This window comes from Eriocheir sinensis, chromosome 19, assembly GCF_024679095.1.
Source record: "Eriocheir sinensis breed Jianghai 21 chromosome 19, ASM2467909v1, whole genome shotgun sequence".
NCBI lineage: Eukaryota > Metazoa > Arthropoda > Malacostraca > Decapoda > Varunidae > Eriocheir > Eriocheir sinensis.
Window position 1 is genome coordinate 11,559,706 of NC_066527.1, and position 19,354 is coordinate 11,579,059.

The 19,354-nt window shown below is 40.3% G+C and overlaps 1 protein-coding gene across 1 annotated transcript in view; it reads left to right on the forward strand.

The window, feature by feature from the left end:
* The window catches only part of LOC127000968 (uncharacterized), a 77,155-nt gene extending 58,052 nt beyond the window's left edge, over positions 1-19,103 (forward strand). The window contains 4 exon segments of the mRNA XM_050865141.1: positions 6,824-7,003; positions 12,129-12,245; positions 13,765-13,846; positions 18,418-19,103. Of these exon segments, the coding sequence (XP_050721098.1) occupies positions 6,824-7,003; positions 12,129-12,245; positions 13,765-13,846; positions 18,418-18,517 (479 nt within the window). The 3' untranslated portion in view covers positions 18,518-19,103.
* Positions 19,104-19,354: the final 251 nt, after the last annotated feature.

Here is a 19,354-nt window from a genome sequence, read left to right on the forward strand (position 1 = left end):
GAAAGAGAGGCAACATGGCGGCGGACTTTAAGAGGTAGAAGACTTTCAGTATGAGGAAGGAGAGCTGATGAGACGAAGAGCCTTAGACTCCACTCTGTCCAAGAGAGCTGTGTGAGTGGAGCCCCCCCACACATGAGATGCATACTCCATACGAGGGCGGACAAGGCCCTTGTAAATGGATAGCAACTGTACGGGGGAGACGAACTGGCGGCGACGGTACAGAACGCCCAGCCTCGAGGAAGCTGATTTAGTAAGAGAAGGGATAAGAAGTTTCCAGTTGAGATTTTGAGTTAAGGATAGACCGAGGATGTTTAGTGTTGAAGAAAGTGAAAGCTGAGTGTTGTCAAAGAATAGGGGATAGTTGTTTTGAAAATTGTGTCGAGTGGATAGGTGGATAAACTATTTTTGAGGAGTCGAAGGACGCCAGGTTCTTCTTGCCCCAATCGGAAATAATAGTAAGGTCTGAGGCTAAGCGTTCTGCTGCCTCCAGCTTGGAATCGTTTAGTTCCTTTTGGGTGGGTCTTCTATTAAAATAAGTTGAGTAATGCAGAGTAGAGTCATCTGCGTAAGAATGGATTGGCAGTTCGACAGTTCGTTTTGGAAAGATCATCATCAATGAACAACAGAAAGAGAGTGGGAGATAGGACAGAACCCTGCGGGACACCACTGTTAATAGGTTTAGGGGAAGAACAGTGACCGTCTACCACAGCAGAAATAGAACGGTCTGAAAGGAAACTGGAGATAAAGGTACAGAGAGAAGGATAGAAACCGTAGGAGGGTAGTTTGGAAAGCAAAGATTTGTGCCAGACCCTATCAAAGGCTTTTGATATGTCCAGCGCAATAGCAAAGGTTTCACCGAAACGGCTAAGAGAGGATGACCAAGAGTCAGTAAGGAAAGCAAGGAGATCAGCAGTAGAACGCCCCTTGCGGAACCCATACTGGCGATCAGATAGAAGGTCAGAAGTGGAAAGGTGCTTTTGAATCTTCCGGTTAAGGATTGATTCAAAATCTTTAGATAGACAAGAAAGTAAAGCTGTAGGTCGGTAGTTTGAGGGATTGGAACGGTCACCCTCCTTAGGCACAGGCTGTACAAAGGCATACTGCCAGCAGGAAGGAAAGGTAGATGTTGACAGTCAGAGGCGAAAGAGTTTGACCAGGCAGGGTGTCAGTACGGAAGCACAGTTGTTAAGGACAAAAGGAGGCACCCCATCGGGCCAGTAAACCTTCCGAGGATTGAGGTCAGAGAGGGCAGAGAAAACATCCTTCTTAAGAAACTTAATATCAGGCATAAAGGGGCCAGAGGGGGGGGGATGAAAAGGAAGAATATGCCCAGAATCGTCCAGAGTGGAGATTTTAGAAAAGTTTGAGGGAAGAGTTCAGCCTTAGAGATAGATGAGACGGTGGTGTTACCGTAAGGACTAAGGAGAGGAGGGAAAGATGAAGAAGTGAAGTTGGAGGAGATGTTTCTGGCTAGATGCCAGAAGTCCCGGGAAGAATTAGAAAAAGCAAGGTTTTGGCATTTTCTATTAATGAAGGAGTTTTTGGTAAGTCGAAGAATAGATTTGGCACGATTTCTGGGCAGAAATGTAAAGATCATGGTTAGCGGGAGTTCGAAGGCTCTGGTACCTTTTGTGAGCTGCCTCTCTATCTTTGACAGCACGAGAACAAGCGTGATTAAATCAAGGCTTTTTAGCACGAGGAGTAGAGAAAGAACGTGGAATGTATGCCTCCATTCCAGAGACAATCATCTCTGTGATCCGCTGGGCACACACAGAGTGGTCTCGCTCCTGGAAGCAATAATCATTCCAAGGAAAATCGGAAAAGTACATCCTCATGTCGTCCGACCTAGCTGAAGCAAAATGCCAGAAGCATCGCCTCTTCGATGGGTCCAGAGGGTGTACAGGAGAGAACAGTTTGACAGAGTAAGCAGAAGGGTTAGAGGTAAGGAAGAGCTCTAGTATGTTGGGCCGGTCTCAAAGACGGTCGGGAATACGTGTAGGGTGCTGTACCAACTGCTTTAGGTCATTGAGGAGAGCAAAGTTGTAGGCTTGTTCACCAGGCTGGTCAGTGAAAGAGGATGAAAGCCAAAGCTGGTGGTGAGCATTGAAATCTCCTAGGATGGAGATTTCAGCGAAGGGAGAGTGGTCAAGATGTGCTCCACTTTGGAGTTTAATTTAGTCAAAGAATTTTACATAGTTAGTAGAGTTAGGTGAGAGATAAACAGCACAGATATATTTAGTAATAGAATGACAATGACGTCTTAGCCAGATGGCGGAAAATTCTGAAGAGTCAAGGTCGTGGCCACGAGAACAAGTGATGTCGTTGCGCACGTAGGCGCAACATCCAGCTTTGGATTGAAATTTAGGATAGCGATCGGAGGAGCGAACAGCGTAGAGATTGCTGTCAGTAGCCTCAGAAACAGGGGCGTCATTTCAGATTTTTCTTGGGGGGGGCAGAGACAGTTTGGTGAGCAAAGAGCTTCATCAGCGTTCTCTCTCTCTCTCTCTCGCGCTCTCTCTCTCTCTCTCTCTATATATATATATATATATATATATATATATATATATATATATATATATATATATATATATATATATATATATATATATATATATTTTTTTTTTTTTTTAAACCACATAAGCAAGGTTTTTCAGCATAAATTATATAATCTCACTACTGTTCATTTACCTTATCATCACGGGTAGCTATATAAGAATATAAACAGACCAGACAGACAAGGATTAAGAAACATAATATTTCCGAGAAATTTCATGTATTTATGATTGTACATTTGAAAGGTAAACATGGACCTTCTTCCAGGAGTAGGACCTTTTTCTTTAAGGAAAATTTTTATAAATATATTTTATAAAGCTGCCAATTTAAAGTTAAATTGAAAGAAAAAACAATAATTAATAAAAAATCAACAATTTAATTCAATATAATTAAACTGAGTAATAAATTTGATAATACTCACCATACTATACAAAATTAAAAAAAAAAATAATACTGTTGATAATTTGAGTATACTCATCATACTGAAAAATGAAATAAAAGTAATACTGTTGATAATTTGATAACACACAGACACCCGCAAACACTCATGCAAAGCTCCACACTCACATACCGGTACACTGTATACACGATGTCCACCGCTCACACAACAAATCACGCACACTCATCTAGCTTACACCCTCACTGTAGATCCACACACAGCACACACACACACACACAGGGGCGAGATAGAGATGGGGAAAGCACTAGGCTTGGCACTCTCACAGGCCCCCACCGCGACGTCACCAGTTCTGAGGCCCACCTCATAAACAGGCTACAGCACGTCTGTCTTTGCTGCTCCCGGAACCCTAATACTGCCGCTCAGTGTTGACTGTTCACACACACACACACACACACACACACACAACAACAACAACAACAAAATAATAATAATAATAATAATTAAAAAAAATATATATATATATATATATATATATATATATATATATATATATATATATATATATATATATATATATATATATATATATATATATATATATATATATAACTAAATCCAGCTGCTGTTACTTCTTGAGGCTTCGCTGGTAGGGGGGGCAAACTGAGGCTTGGGGGGGGGCAACTTGAGTCTTGGGGGGGGCAACTGCCCCCAAGACCCCAAATGACGCCCTGCTCAGAAACCTGTGTTTTGGTGAGGAAGAGAAGGTGAGGTTTAGAGGAGGAGAGATGGTGTTCCATAGAAAGGAAATTAGAACGAGGACCGCGAATTTTTATCTAAAAATGCAAGTGGCAATACCATGAATAATATAAAGTATTTACGACTGCTCAGAAATTCTACAGCAAAGTGTCAGGTGGTCATGATAGGTAGGAGGGTGGTGGTGAGGAGAGAGAGATTCGCCGAGCCCCTGGAGATCCAAGTGTGACTATGGGTGAAGTAAAGAAAGTTTTGAAAGAATGATTAGTGGCAAGGCGGGAGGAGGCGGCGCAACAATAAACCTGTTCAAAGACTGAAGCCATGTTATATTGAAAATAAACTAATACAAGTATATTGAAAATCATGGTCTATGAGTTCCATGAGAATGGATAAAATGGTGTTTTTAATTCTCAAAAAGACAACATAGAAGACTTCAAGAACTATCGACCACGCACCATGTAGGTGGCAGCCTGAGGTGACAAATATGAGAAAGAGGAATATATCCTGGCCGAGCATGTGCCAGAGGAGACTCGGTCAACCAGGGGCGTAGATTTCTCATTATGACCGGGGGTGATGACTGTTCACGATAATGTGGCGAGCGAAGCACAGGCAGGTGTTTTTTTGTATAATTAATCACATTTACAGGTGTATTCTAAGGCCTATGTTTCACTAAAATTCAGATAATTTCAGTAATAAGATTATGACCAAAATAGTCTCACCGTGCATCGGTTCATAGTGTGTGTGTGTGTGTGTGTGTGTGTGTGTGTGAGAGAGACATCCACACTTTAACTAATAGCATGTGTGTAGGGATGATAGCGAGCGGTTAGTTTGTGCATCTGTCCACACCTGTCGACTCACCTTATCTCAGTCCCAGGACAGCCAAGCACGGTTATTACACTATGAGGTTTATTTGAGGAGAAACTAAGGCACAGATAAGCACACGAGATCATAGAGTTAGTCACAGTCACACGAAAACACATATTACACGAGTAGCAGGTGTCACACACAAGTTCTCTTCTCACACGTCTACCACAATTACTCACATTTACTCTGTCACAGTAGCCTGGCCGCAGGTGGACTATGCCATGTGTTAACACTATATGGTCACTTATCACAGGGAGGAGACCTAGAGGAGGAGTAAACAGAAGGAGAATTACCACTCGTTATGACTCATACCCCGAAAGACGCCAGAAGCCCACGCTCACTTGGTCTCCCCTGGCTCACGCTCCTCCCCTCGGACGCCTCCTCCTCCCCCATCATAACATGCGACGCATTCCAAGCCCACATACACATTGTGACATTCATGCAAATACATAATTATTTCTATGATCGTAACAATATCTACCACCATTCGCCAAGCTAAAGAAAACCACAAATAGTAGGGTAACTATTTATTTTTGTTTTTAGCCATTGGTGACTGGTCCGTTATAATAATAAAAAAATCATAATCCATAATTACTTTCAATTATAATAGTAGCTGTAGTGGAGAACGACCTAATTCCTGACTGAATTATGGGGGGGATGATTACATAGGGCATCCCCCCCAACCCAAATGTAGGGGGGATTTATCCCCCCTATCCCCCCCCAGGATCTACGCCCATGCGGTCAACCAAAGGCCGCAGTGGTGTGGGACTTAGTCTTTTGTCTGCTGCACTGTTGTTGATGCACCATACAAGGAAAGACTTCAACAATTACACATGCGTTCTCTAGAAAGGCAAACGGTGCGAGGAGACTTGATCGAGGTTGATAAATGGCTGAAGGGCTTTAATAAGGGGGATATTTAAAACGTTCAAATGATGAGAAAACCGGGTAGGACACGTAGTAATGAGTTTAAACTGGATAAATTCATATTCAACAAGGACGTAGGCAAAAAGTGGGTTGCCAACAGAGTAGTAGATGATTGGAACAGGCTGGGCAGGCATGTTGTGAGTGCCAATACAATATTCGCATTAAAGAATATATTAGATAAATTCATGGATAGCTGTCTTGCACAGGCCAGCCGGCCCCGTTTTTCATACTGCTTACGTTATGTTCGTGTGTTCTTTTGTTCTCAGGTTATTATATTGCCTTTTTTTCCCATTTTTCAAGTTTATGGTTGTTTGACTGACCTGCCTCATTGCCCCACGGAGGGCTCATTATCACGTGGGAAACTAAATTTGTTCTTACTAGAGATTGTTTAAATAGAATCGAGGGTGCCTCAGATTCAAGGTATTTTCCTAAGTAAATAATCTTAAATAAATTCCTCTTAAAACAACGTTCCGCTTTACTATTACTGCAACCTTTTCTGATACTATTACTACTACTACTACTATCACTCAAGTGCTCATAATAAACTCAGATGTAGTGACTTGGTGTTTCACCAATTAATCAATTAAAAAGAATGGCCACTTCGATCGAGATGAACAATATGTGATGACTAGTTGAGTCAACATGAACTATTTGTGGAGCTGCCAGGAATGAAGAAACAAAAAGGGAATTCCTATCAAAATTTTACAGCATAACAAGTCAACATACTTGCTGCACTAAATAGATAAGAGTCGTCTCCTAGTTTCTTAAGACTAGCTCTAGGAGATTGATTTTTACACAAGTATATTCAGTAAATGAACCGAGTTTTTCACTGATTAAAATAAATCTAACTATAATGAGAGATTACAATACCTACTGAATATATATTTGCATGCTGTCGGAAATTCTCAAATATTCAGATACTGATTTATCATTACCAGCTGAAGTTAATTTCCAGAACAATGGAGAAAATTAACATAATTACAAAATTAACATTACTATAAGAGGATCTGTTTCTCTTGTTTTGAAAGCCACTACGCATTCTTCCACCGGGCGGACTTATTTGCCTAATGTCAAGAAACCACCATAAGAAAGTTAGATATATTTTTTACACCTTTAATCTCTTCCAAATATACTCTTTATATTAATCCTTGCATATGTACGGACTCTAACAGTTCTTACTATTTCATATAATTTCCCTGGAGGCCATATCCCGTTTGAGCTAAGTGGTCGGAGTGGAATCGGACGGAAGACGTATTACACTTCCCTCCTCACCCCGACATCCTCACCCTTGCCACAGCCCCCACCACTAATCGGGCTCTCTCCCCGCAGCGCTGGGTTGCCCCACTCCAGAGGTGCCAGAGGATGGCTACCTTGCCTTCCGCAACGCCACGCACGCCGAGTTCTGGTGCTGTGTGCGGCACGTCTTCCCGGACACCATGACACGCAAGAGAGTCCTGGAGTGCGGCAGCCGACTCAACACGTGGAACGAGGAGCTGCCGGACTGCATAGGTGTGTACTTGCCTACTTGTATTTATCTAGCTGTAGTATGCATTTTTTTTTTTTGCGAATTTCGTGTTTAATTTCGTGTTTTCCTGTCTCCATTTCGTCACCTTCGTAAGCAAACCGCCTAAGTCAATATTTTCTACTTTACAGGAAATAGAAAAAGAACTGTCGTTATCTCATTTGGCTTAATATTTAGGCAGAAATGAAAAGGCCAAATCTAGAACACTCAAACCCTGAATAACGAAGGCAACTATACAAATACGGGCGTCACGTGTTAAAAAATTGATGTAGACAAAAACCTGGAAATCGCTGAAAAATGACATACGCAATTATTTTATGAGGGTGACGACATTTACTTTTATTTAACTTAGTCATTGGTGTTTTTTGCCCACACTACATCCGCATCAAACTTAATCCAAACTTCAGCTCTTCTGTAGGGAAACTAATCCTCTTAACTCTGCCTCAGCACCTCGTCTTTTGAAGCTTCCACGCATGACCATGAGCCCTTTCATTGTCAGAATATAAAAGTCTTCCGTGTCAATATTCACTAATCCAATAACTGATTGAAAAAATGACTTTGTTGAGGTTTAGGTTTTTCAACTTAAGCTCGTGTTATCTTAATCTTCCTCTTTTGTACCGCATTAAAATAATATATCCCACATTTTGATACCATTTTGTTTCTTTAAGCATTGTAATAAGTCACCCCTCTTTTACCCGTAAGTAAAAAGTTTATTCATTCATTAATTTTTCTTCATTCCTCACGGAGGCTTTGCAATTTTCTTTTTGCAATCCTTTGCATTCCCTGTGACTTCCTTATGTGTGGTGACAATCACTATTGTATATCAAAGCCCATAATTTACCTTAGACACTCAGTCCTCTCACCATGCCTGTGTGTGTGTGTGTGTGTGTGTGTGTGTGTGTGTTAATGCCTGTTTGTGTTTCTGTATGCATGACGAAGTTAGTTCAGTAGTCTTAATGACAATCTCTCTCTATTAACTCTTCCGGTAACTATTCATATGTAGTGATATTAAGATAGTGTTTGAAGAGTGAAGATTTACATTAATAATTAATGTAAATCTTCAATCTTCCAAACACCTATCCCCTGTTTTTCGATAACACTCAGTTGTCACCTTCTACATTAAACATCAAACCTCGGTCTATCCTAAGCTCAAAATCTTAACTGGAAACCCCATATCTCCTCTCATATCAAATCAGTGTCCTCGAGGTTAGGCGTTCTGTACAGTCTCCACCAGTTCTTCCTTCCTTCCCCCACACATTCTATCCCTCCCTTGTCCGCCTTTGTATGGATTATGAATTTCACGTATGGGGGAGCTCCACACACACACAGCTTTCTATAGAGAGTAAAGTCCATGCATGGCTCTTTGTTTCATCAACTCCTCCCTTTGTATCTTTTATCAGTATTGTCATGCTGACTGCTCTTCTGAACTTACTAACTGCATGCCTCCTCCCCTCCTGCGGCCCCGCTGCACTTGGCCTTCTACTCTAGCCCATCCCTATATTGTCCAAATCATTTACGCAAGAGTTAAACACCAACTTTATTATTCATCCCTTTTACTGGTAAACTTTAAAACAAGCTTCCCTCATCTGTTTTTTCTCCTACCTACAAACAGACCTCTTTCAAAAGGAAACTATCAAGACTCCATCCGAAACTGATCTTTCTTTTGACACTCGCCTACACTTTCTTATATAAGACCAGTGATTAGCAGGCTCTCATTTATTCCTTTGAGTTGCTTATTTGTGTGTGTGTGTGTGTGTGTGTGTGTGTGTGTGTGTGTGTGTGTGTGTATATATATATATATATATATATATATATATATATATATATATATATATATATATATATATATATATATATAGATATATATATGCTGTATTGTTGGTTATTATTTGTTTTAACATACAACAAGACGGTGTCAGCATGGGTTCTCCTCTAGGGGTGACATTTGCAAACTGCCTTATAACCCACCTTGAAATTAGTATTATGGACAATAGTTATGGACAACAGTTACAACCTCAAACCAGCCCTCTGCTGTAGATATGTTGTTTCGTTGTAATTGATGATACAGAATCACTTGACAAACTCAAAGAATCCTTTCAACGTAGATGGCAATAATGTCACTCAATTTATCACAGTATACTGGAAACCAACCAACCAACAGCGGCATATACCTAAACTCCAGTAGTGAATGTCCTCAAAGATATAAAGATGGAGCAATTAAAGCACTCATTCACCGCAACTACAAAATTTCCTCCTCCTGGCAACACTTTCATAGTAGCATCAATGCGTTAAAGCAAGCATTCATAAACAATGGCAACTCTAACAAACACTTTAACAAACACTTTGACAATATACTGCATAGATACCTGGACAAAGTTACAGCCAGTGAATCACCTACTACTGAAAGTCAATCAAATATTCATAACGTTTACTATATAAACCAATACTCTCCAGCCTACAAAACTGATGAAAGAATCATAAAACAAATAATATCTAACAACACAGAATGCAGCAATCCTAATGATAAACACCAACTCATGATATATTATGAAAGCAGAACTACAACCAGCCTCATAACGAAAAACAATAACAGCCCGACACTCCCTCCTTTAAAACAAACTAATGTCGTTTACGAGTTCTCTTGTCCTCTTGGAGAATGCGAGCTCCAACAAAGCTCGTACATCGGCATGACCACAACGACCCTTAGGCCTAAGGCCCTGTCCTCAGGGGAGAATCTTAAAGAAGAAGACCGTCTCGCCGTATGACAATGCACTTTGCATCAGGAGGCCGCAAGACCCAATTTACTACCAACCACAACAAGAACTTAACACGGGATATACTTGTCAGTAATACAAAAATCCTGCGAAAAGAAACGGATTTTAACAGACTACAAAAATACAAGAAGCCTTAATAATTAAGCAAAACAACCCAGTAATAAACAACCAATCAACAGGCTCCCATAGGACGCTCAAGCTCAATTAACCTCCCCACTTCCCGGTAGACGGCACCACAGTCGCTTCCACAACCCTCCCCAGCACACAGCCATTTACGCCCCTCAGTGGCTCACTGACTGCCAGCGAGTACAGAACTCGTTATTGCCATTCAATTACATTTATATATTTTACATATTACACTTTTACCTTTTATACTCTACAGTGTTTTATACTTTTACTTTTTATACTTTACATTTTTAGTACTCTTAGTACTTTTAATAGCAGTGAATGGGTACCAGGTATTAATCGGGGGTTGTGTCCCGTCTCCTGGGGTCTGTTCCCTTCCATAATTCCTTCCCCTTCTGTCTCTCTCCGGCATATGACCACAGATGTTGCACCAACTAAACGAAACTTTCCAACTAGTACTTTTAATATAAGCTCATTTAATTTGTTAGCCTGTTGATGCTCGAGGACGCTTTTTAGTTTCATGGTGCTACCTCCACATGTATTACTAGTTGTATAATCACATTATGTATTGCCTGGGGGCTGGGATGGCATGTTCCTCCCTTCTCCTTTGTTGTTTACCTGCAACAATAAACTACCAGTCAATCAATCAGGACGAGCGAACCGCGCCGCATTTTATGGAATTCAGTCTAAGGCAGCTTCTATTTATGGTGGAACCTCACATTAAACAACTTGTGAGAAGACTTGAAAAGTTCAATAAGGAATGGTTAACTGCAATTATGGCCTAATTTTTAATAACACTAGAATAAATGTCGGGTGCTCACACACAAACACACACACACACAATATATATATATATATATATATATATATATATATATATATATATATATATATATATATATATATATATATATATATATATATATATATATATATTGCTCTAATGGAATTGATACAACTTTTTGCTCCCTTTATTTTCTCCCTAATTATTTCAAGTATATAAATGTCATTTCCGTTTGAATTTTCATGTGTTTTTGCTGATGTTACGTGGTTCCTTCGAAGCGTTTTTTTTTTTTTTTTTTATGTACAGAGCAGGACCGTAACTATCTATCCATCTGTCTTGAGTTGTCGCTTGTTCCAGGCAGAGGGACCGAGGGCAAGACAGTGCTGTCCTCTACATTAAACTGCTCTGAAAATCCAACTCAAATCAAGCTTCTTTTCCTCTCTATAATTTAAACGATGCATTTGTTGCAGGTCTGCCATTAAATCTCCCTTCAATATCTGTGCCTCTGACTTTTTCTATTAATTAATTCTACGTAAAATCAGTTCTGTTTGTATTTCCATGCTGTTCATGTTACAATGAATGAGACCTTTACTACGTTTTCCTACCAGGCCTTCGGGCGGAGTGGAAAAATTTGGGCGGCTTTTCCGATACCCTATGCCCCTGTCCACCTAGCAGTGCATGGGTACCAGGTTTTAATCGGGGGTTAGGCCCCGTCTCCTCTGTCTCTCTCCGGCATATGCCCACAGATGTTGCGCCGACTGAACGAAACTTTACAACTTTCCTACCAGGCTTCGACTATGGACAAGCACTATGCAATTCTACCATTAATTTTCCCTTAAAAACTCATTGCCTCAAAATCTTCTATAACAAATTCGCAGTAATATGATATCTATATATCTTCATTCTATTTTTTTTGTTTATATAGTAGTAGTAGTAGTAGTCCAAAACCCTTATGCAAGAGTTAACCAGCATCTCCATTCTTTCATCCCCTTCACTGGTAAACTCTGAAACAGCCTTCCTTCGTCTGTATTTCCTCCTGCCTATGACTTGACCTCTTTCAAGAAGAGTGTATCAAGACACCTCTCCACCCGAAATTGACCTCTCTTTTGGCCACTATATATTTATCGCTTTGTGGGAGCAACAGTTAGCGGGCTCTTTTTTCTTCATTTTCTTTTTGTTGCCTTTGAGTTGCTCTCTCTGCTGTAAAAAAAAAAAAAATAGTAGTGGTAGTAGTAGTAATGGCAGTGATAGTAACCCCTAGGAACAATTATTATTAACCATATGAATTCAATCATCTATTTAATTACATACTATTATTGTATTATGTAATACAATTGTCAAAAACGTAATAAATAATGCCCTTTTCTCTGCATTCGTCTTCTTAATATTCCTGATGTAATGAATCAAATCTGCCTTGTTCTCTGGCAGACCTGGATGACCTGCTTGACTCGGGTAACATCACCATGGAGGAGTACCTGGGACTCGTCAATGGCACCTCCGGCGTGGTCATGGCTGAGAAACTGCGACAGGCCCACCTCGTGTATGGTAAGGCTGACTGAGGGTAGAAAAAGTGCACGGCTGGAAAGAGAGCGGGGAGCTGGTGTCACACGGCTGATGGAAAGTGAGCTAAATTGAAGAGTCCGCTGAGGATTGACTATGGGTTGGAATTTAAAAGATCTCTTAGTAGGGGAGGCAGTGAATTATTTAGGGATATAGTGAGATATATGTGGGGCTGAGTAGAGGACTGGAATGTCTCGGGACTGGCACATGTTGAAGTTGAAGGGATGAGATGAAAGATGGGGACTGGGGACTGTGTTATAGTATTTATAATTTCTTTCTACAACAGGATATGAAAGTAAATTGCTAAGATTCAAACAAATATTGGGTGTGTGGCGTGTATATCTGATCAATCCCTTAGAGCAGGGGTTCTCAACCTTTTGCAAGCTGGCCCCCCCCCAAAAAAAAGCTGGTTCAGTGCAGTTGGGGACCCCCTCCTCCCTGCGATACCCACTCCCCCCCCCCCCAACTATGCCACCATAAATAGATAGATAGATAGCCTTTGGCTAGGTTATTATTGTATTGGCCCACATTATTATTATTATTATTATTATTATTATTATTATTATTATTATTATTATTCGTGGATTTGGATTCCTCATTAGCTAGGATCTAGCAATCATAGATAAATTCTTCAGCAATTACGAAAGTGTAGCGGGGAGCATTATTAAGCTGAACAAAAGGTCAAACTTTAGATATTTAAAGCTTATGCACTGACATCATCTTATAATGTCGATGAAGTAGAAACGCTGTAGGCGAATGTTGGGAGTAGTAATGGAGGACCACAAAACCCAGTTTTGAAGAGTCAAGTGAACCTTTAATGCCAACGTAGGAACTAAAAAAATTGGGAAAACCGCAATTGGCCATTTTCGAATAGGTACAAATAACCGGAAAGGCCTCAACTTGTTGAATTTGCATAAAGAAGTAGACAGGCACGAACACATTTTGAAGAAATAAAAAACGAACAGGGAATGGACCTGTAAACACACTAATGGAGAGGCGAGGAATGAAATTACTTTATTCATGCTTACTAAATAAACTCAAATCTAGATGGCTAGATGCAGAGTAGCCTTAACCCTAAGAAGATAGTGGAAAAATTAATGAGTACGAAATCTCCAATATTTTATAATTTAGGGATCGGGCTGCATAATTCCGTTTGAAAAATACTGCTACTACTTCTACTTATATTACTCTTTAGGGAGTTTAATTTATTACTCACTTGAACACGTCGTACCTGTAGAGGAGGTCAATACAGTATTATTATTATTATTATTATTATTATTATTATTATTATTATTATTATTATTATTATTGTTATTATTATTATTATTATTGTCATTATTGACTTTGTCATTATTATTAATTATTATTATTATTATTATTATTATTATTATTATTATTATCATTATTATTATTATTATTATTATTATTATTATTATTATTATTATTATTATTATTATCATTATTATTAACATTATTATCATTGATTTTCTTATTCCCTGCCCAGACCTTGTGGTGCCGACGGTGATCATGACGGTGCTGGTGTTGGGCAACGTGGCCGTGGTGTTACTCATCATCTACTGCCGCAGGTCAGTGCTGAGGGGATGGTCTTTTTTTTCTATCGCACAAGAGGGAGTCACGTGCCAAACAGAAAGACGCACGCAAAAACACTCCCCCAAAAAATGGATTATGAAATATCCAAAGTAAATATTCACATACGGTTGAAGAGAGGCTTTGAGTATGAATATGACAGCCACAGGTTTCCCCTTAAAGATTTTTTGGTTTTCGCCAATTTTTTTTTACAGTTTTGTGTCAACACTAACTGCTATTTATGGGTGTATTATTTTCATTATTTTTCTCTAGAAACTTTGATCTTTGTACTGAATTCTCACGATTTTTTTGATAGCTTTATTATATATATATATATATATATATATATATATATATATATATATATATATATATATATATATATATATATATATATATATATATATATATATATATATATATATATATATATATATACACACAATATTTTTTTCAGCATTTTTTATTTTTTCCTTTTTTTGGTATTTTTGTTATATCATTATTTATTCTTGTTGGATTTTAGTCCTTTCATCGCTGTTTTGGGTGCAGCAAACCATTTAAAAAAAAAAGTTTATTAGTTTACATGAAGTGTCATTGTTTTATTTAAAAAATGTTTTGAGAAATCGGCATTGAAAGTTCAGTGTCCCCAATAAGTCACTGGGAAGTCATTAGTGGGTCATCAAAATTTATGGTATTTTTTATATGCTTATATTACATCTTGTACATCTATTTGAGATCATTCTGGCACCGTTTACCTCCTCTAATGAGGATATTATGCACTCGTAGGTGAGGGTGTCGTGGGGCGCCATTCACTCTCTTTGTTGTCAGACTGGTGTTCTGAAGTCAGTGGTTCCCTGGATGGTGTCTAAAACCCTTCTGGTTTCTATTCATTGTCATCCAATCTTGTTTTCTTCTTTGGCTGCTTCATGTGCGGTGATGTATCATGTTTTAAAAGTCGCAGTATTTCAAAACGACACGTTTTGCTTTCTTGTCTGCAGTGACAGCTTTAGGGATGAAAATTGGTCATGTAGACTTAGCAGCTGGTGGTGTATCAGGTGTTGAAGAGGTGCCAACAACAGGTGTGGAACAGGCGGGGGTGGTGACAGTAATGAGACAATGAGACAATGAGACGTACCGCACCAGGAGTGACAGGTGCCGACTGGCCCTCCTCTTCCTGTTCTTCTCATCTCTCTTTCTCCTTCCCCAGTCGTAGTTCATTCAGTTTTCTTATGCTCCCCTGCACATCAAGGGTCTTTTTGAAAGCCCTCGGGATTGATGAATGCGTGAAATAAGTATTGAGGCAGAAAAATGCAGCATTATAGTCTTGCCTCTCCAATAGCAAGCCTGCTTGCTAAACTCCGCCCACAGATGATACAGAGTCTCATATTGCTCAATTTCGTAGAAAAATGACGAGAAAATGTTTGAAAAATATCTATAACAGAGAGCAAGTGGCGTGCTCGAGTGTCCAGGAGCACGGGCCGCGTGGTGATTGGGTCGGAAACGGTCAATTTTTACGTTATACTTTAAATTTGTGTTGCCTTACTATAGTCATCCACAAGCCCTAAGGTACTCAAGAAACCATCAAACAGAAAATTACTTTATTTGATGAAAACTATAGGAAACGCCCCCCCTAATACTCCCGTATGAAAAGCGGTGAAGTCGTAAGAATAAAGGAATGCACAAAAAGGGCTGTTCCATAGTTAACCATTAACATGAAAGAAATATGATGGTTAATTAACTATTGCAAAAAAGGATATAGAAGGCATAAGTGTGGGCTGGATTAAAAACTATGCAGCGATGTCACAGTAGCGGCGGAGGCATGCAGTTAACACATTCAGAGGTGTGGTTTACATGAAAAATAGCTGTAAAATATAAAAAAGAAAAAAGTGTCGTGGAGAAAAAAAAACGAGGTAGAAGACAGTTGGTAAGTTGGTAAGATGAGGGGAGACTATTCCGTCTAGAAGAGCTTTGTGCCTGAAACCCTTCCACACATGACCCATCCATACATGCAGAGGCATGCGAGGCCTAGCCATATAGTTAGCTCCTGAAGTATTTTAGAGGTATGACTTATTTTATCAATGTTTCATATCCATACCTGAGCTCAAACTTTCATATTGATATTTTTTTGCCTAGTATAAACGCTGCTTTGAATGGTGTACAAAAAGGTACAGGTGTTTGGAGGCTTACTGGTTGAAAAAGTATAGCCTGCTCATGCGTGTGGTGAGGACATTTGAGATGTTATTGGGACAGTTCACATACCTGGGAAGCGTAGTGCAAAACAACGGCTGGTAACCTCGAGAAGTATAACGACAGATTGCTTTGGCCCACGGTGTTATTTACTTGCCCAGCTCGAGTATATTTCATTTTCGATACTTGTGCAGAAGGACCTGAATTTGAAGTCTGAAGTCGCATTTACTCCATGTCTGTGAAACATGGCCATTAAATAGTAACTTGAAGAGATATATTAAAACTTTTGGTAATGTATTTGCTCAGGAATCAGGATAATATATCGTCAGAATTATTTTGTGTTAAATCAGCGATTATTCTGTTATACTGAATCAGGGCCTTCGACATGCATTGTCTGTGAACGCCAACTCCTGTTATAAGGACATGTGGCACGGTACTCAGACATCGGCCCCAGTCCGTTATAGCGCCATATGACCTGGTTCATGCTGCCCCCTGGAGCTCATCTTTGATCGTCTTTATCTAGAGTCCGAGTTGAAAGGTGGTTTTCAGGACAGGACCGAAAGATTGCCAGGTTTTTGTAACGGCGGTGGAACCCTAACCTGCGTCCAGGGAACCTGCACCCCCTGGACGCCGCTCCCGCGCACTGACCACTCCGTCACCGCCTCCCCAATATACCGTATATTAGAGACCTGAAGGCTACTTTCAGACGCATCGACTTTCCGCCGTCCACCGTGGACGGCACGGCGTGTTGCATTCCAGGGACGCGTCATTGTACGCACGACCTTTGTTGTGAATGGCAATACACGATCTGTTTTCAAAATATTTACGTTTTATTCTTTGAAGTACAATAAAACATAATATAATGCCAAACTGCATACATCCTTCTAGTTTTTAGCAGAGGTGGGCACCGGTAAAAATTTTTGTTAGTCTGCAATTCGCAATTCCGCTACCTTTGTTGGGCATTCCGCTATTCGCTAATCCGCAAATTTTCCGCCTTCGCCGGTCCGCTATCGCAAATTCGCTAATGCTAATGCTAATAAATATTTTTAGTCCACTAATAAAGTCCGCAACAGTACGCTAACCATTTTTTGGTCCGCCAACCCTTTATTGGTAGCTAAAAACATAATTTCCAATAAAATTACCTTACAATTTATATATTTATTTATTTTATATATTTTTATATATAATAAGTTTTAAAACGGCAAAATACAGAAAATGCGGGACGTCTGGCCACCCTCCTCTAGAATTTTCTCCACACTTTAAAGAATATTCTTGAATTTCCCGGAAATTTCATTGTTGGCGGTTTTTTAAAGTTTCTGTTAGCGGACTATAATTTTGGCATTCCGCTGACTGCAAATCCGCTATTTTTTCAAATTTTCCGCTAACGCTTTTCCGCATTTTTTTTTTTGTTAGTCCGCTATTAGCGGATTAGCGATAGCGGACTTAAATTGCGGAATGCCCACCTTTGGCTTTTAGAATATCAAACCCAGAGAAACAGTGGGGGGAGGGCAATCTATGCGTTGTCTCCCCCATAGAAAAAGATGCTCACATGTCTCCTTGTCCCCCCTTCTATATGATGCACACACACACACACACACACACACATACACACACACAAAAGTCATGTGAGGCTTCAGCCGTACCCCAAGATACATCACCTGAGCTTCAAGCTCATTCAGGGAGGCTGTTTACAGGCGATCACGGGTCCAGCACGTTGTAATATCATGGTGAATGACACACACACACACACACACACACACACACACACACACACACACACACAATAGAAGCCCTGAAGTCATCATCAAGCTCGACTTACTAGTAAGGCCTCATCTTGATTATGCGGTCCAGTTTTGGTCACCCTATACTCTGGAATGGATATCAGGATTATAGAATCTGTACCGAGAAGGATGACAAAAATTATTAAAAGAGTGAGAAACTTGCCGTACGAGGAAAAACTTAAGAATTTAAATCTGCATTCTCTAGAAAGGCGAAGGTTACGAGGAGACTTCATTAAAAGTTTTTAATGGATGAATGATTTTAATATGGGGTATGTTAATAGGGTTTTGGTTTTAAAGGAGCCGGGTAGGACACGTAACAGTGGTTGTAAGTTAGAAAATTTCAGATTTAACAAAGACATCCGCAAGAAATTGTTTACCAATAGAGTCGTGGATGAGTGGAACAGGCTTACGTCATGTCGTGGGTGCCAATACCAAAGATACATTCAAGAGGACATTGGATAAATTCATGGATAGCAAGGTACGGTGGGGTTAGGCTTACAGGAGCTGCCTTATATAGACCAACCGGCCTCTTGCAGACTCCTTCCTCACACACACACACACACACACACACACGCGTCCCTAACGGTCCATTTCTTCCGCAGGGGTGTGCTGGAGGAGGGAGCGCGAAGTGAAGAGCTGGAGTCTATCAAGGCGAATCCCGAACCGACAGACACGATAGACAGCGAACCGTGTAACGTGTAGCAATGGCAGGACATGGAGGTGAGGAGGTGGAGGTAATACCCAAGCCCTCTCCTCCTCCTCCTCCTCCTCCTCCTCCTCTCCATCTCGATCAATGTAGCAGAGAGGAGCAAGGAGTGAGGTGAGGTGAGATTAGCTAGGCTCGTATTATAAGACACTTTCGCTTCTCACATCAGCTATTTCTAAAGGTCAAAGAGGGGGTCAGGCGGGTTCTAATGAGTGTTTCTTCACGTTCACGGTACAGAGGAAGGGTCAGACTACCACCAGGGTCATAAAACTGCTACTGGAAATGCCCCAAGCTCCTACGAAAGCCTTGTCAAATAGGTGTTCTTGGACGGCGAAATGTCTTATAATACGACCCCAGGTGTGATATAGTATGGTATGCATGGGGTGACGTGGTGTGGTATGGAATGGAATGGTATGGTGTGGCGTGGTGTGGTGCGGTGAGGTGAGGTGAGGTGAGGTGAGGTGAGGTGAGGTGGAGTTGAATCACGTGAGCTTTATGGTTTTGGAAATATGGAAAAAAACAAGTAAATGATAGAGTGGAAAAGGTTAGCCAGCAACAAATGGTATAATAGAGATAAGGAAGGCTGGTATACAAGTCAGTCAAGGAAGGCTGGTATACAAGTCAGTCCCATTCATGTACTTTGGCCTGGAGATGACGCGGTGACGTGGTGTTGCCTGTCTTGTCCTGAGCTCTGAAAGGCAGCACTGAGGCAGGTGACGTGCATGACGGTGTGGTTGATACGACAGTGGAAGGACTTTAAACCAAACTTCAACTCTTCAATATATAAGCTAGTCTCAAATACCAAAGATATATTAAATTTTACAAAGGTGAAG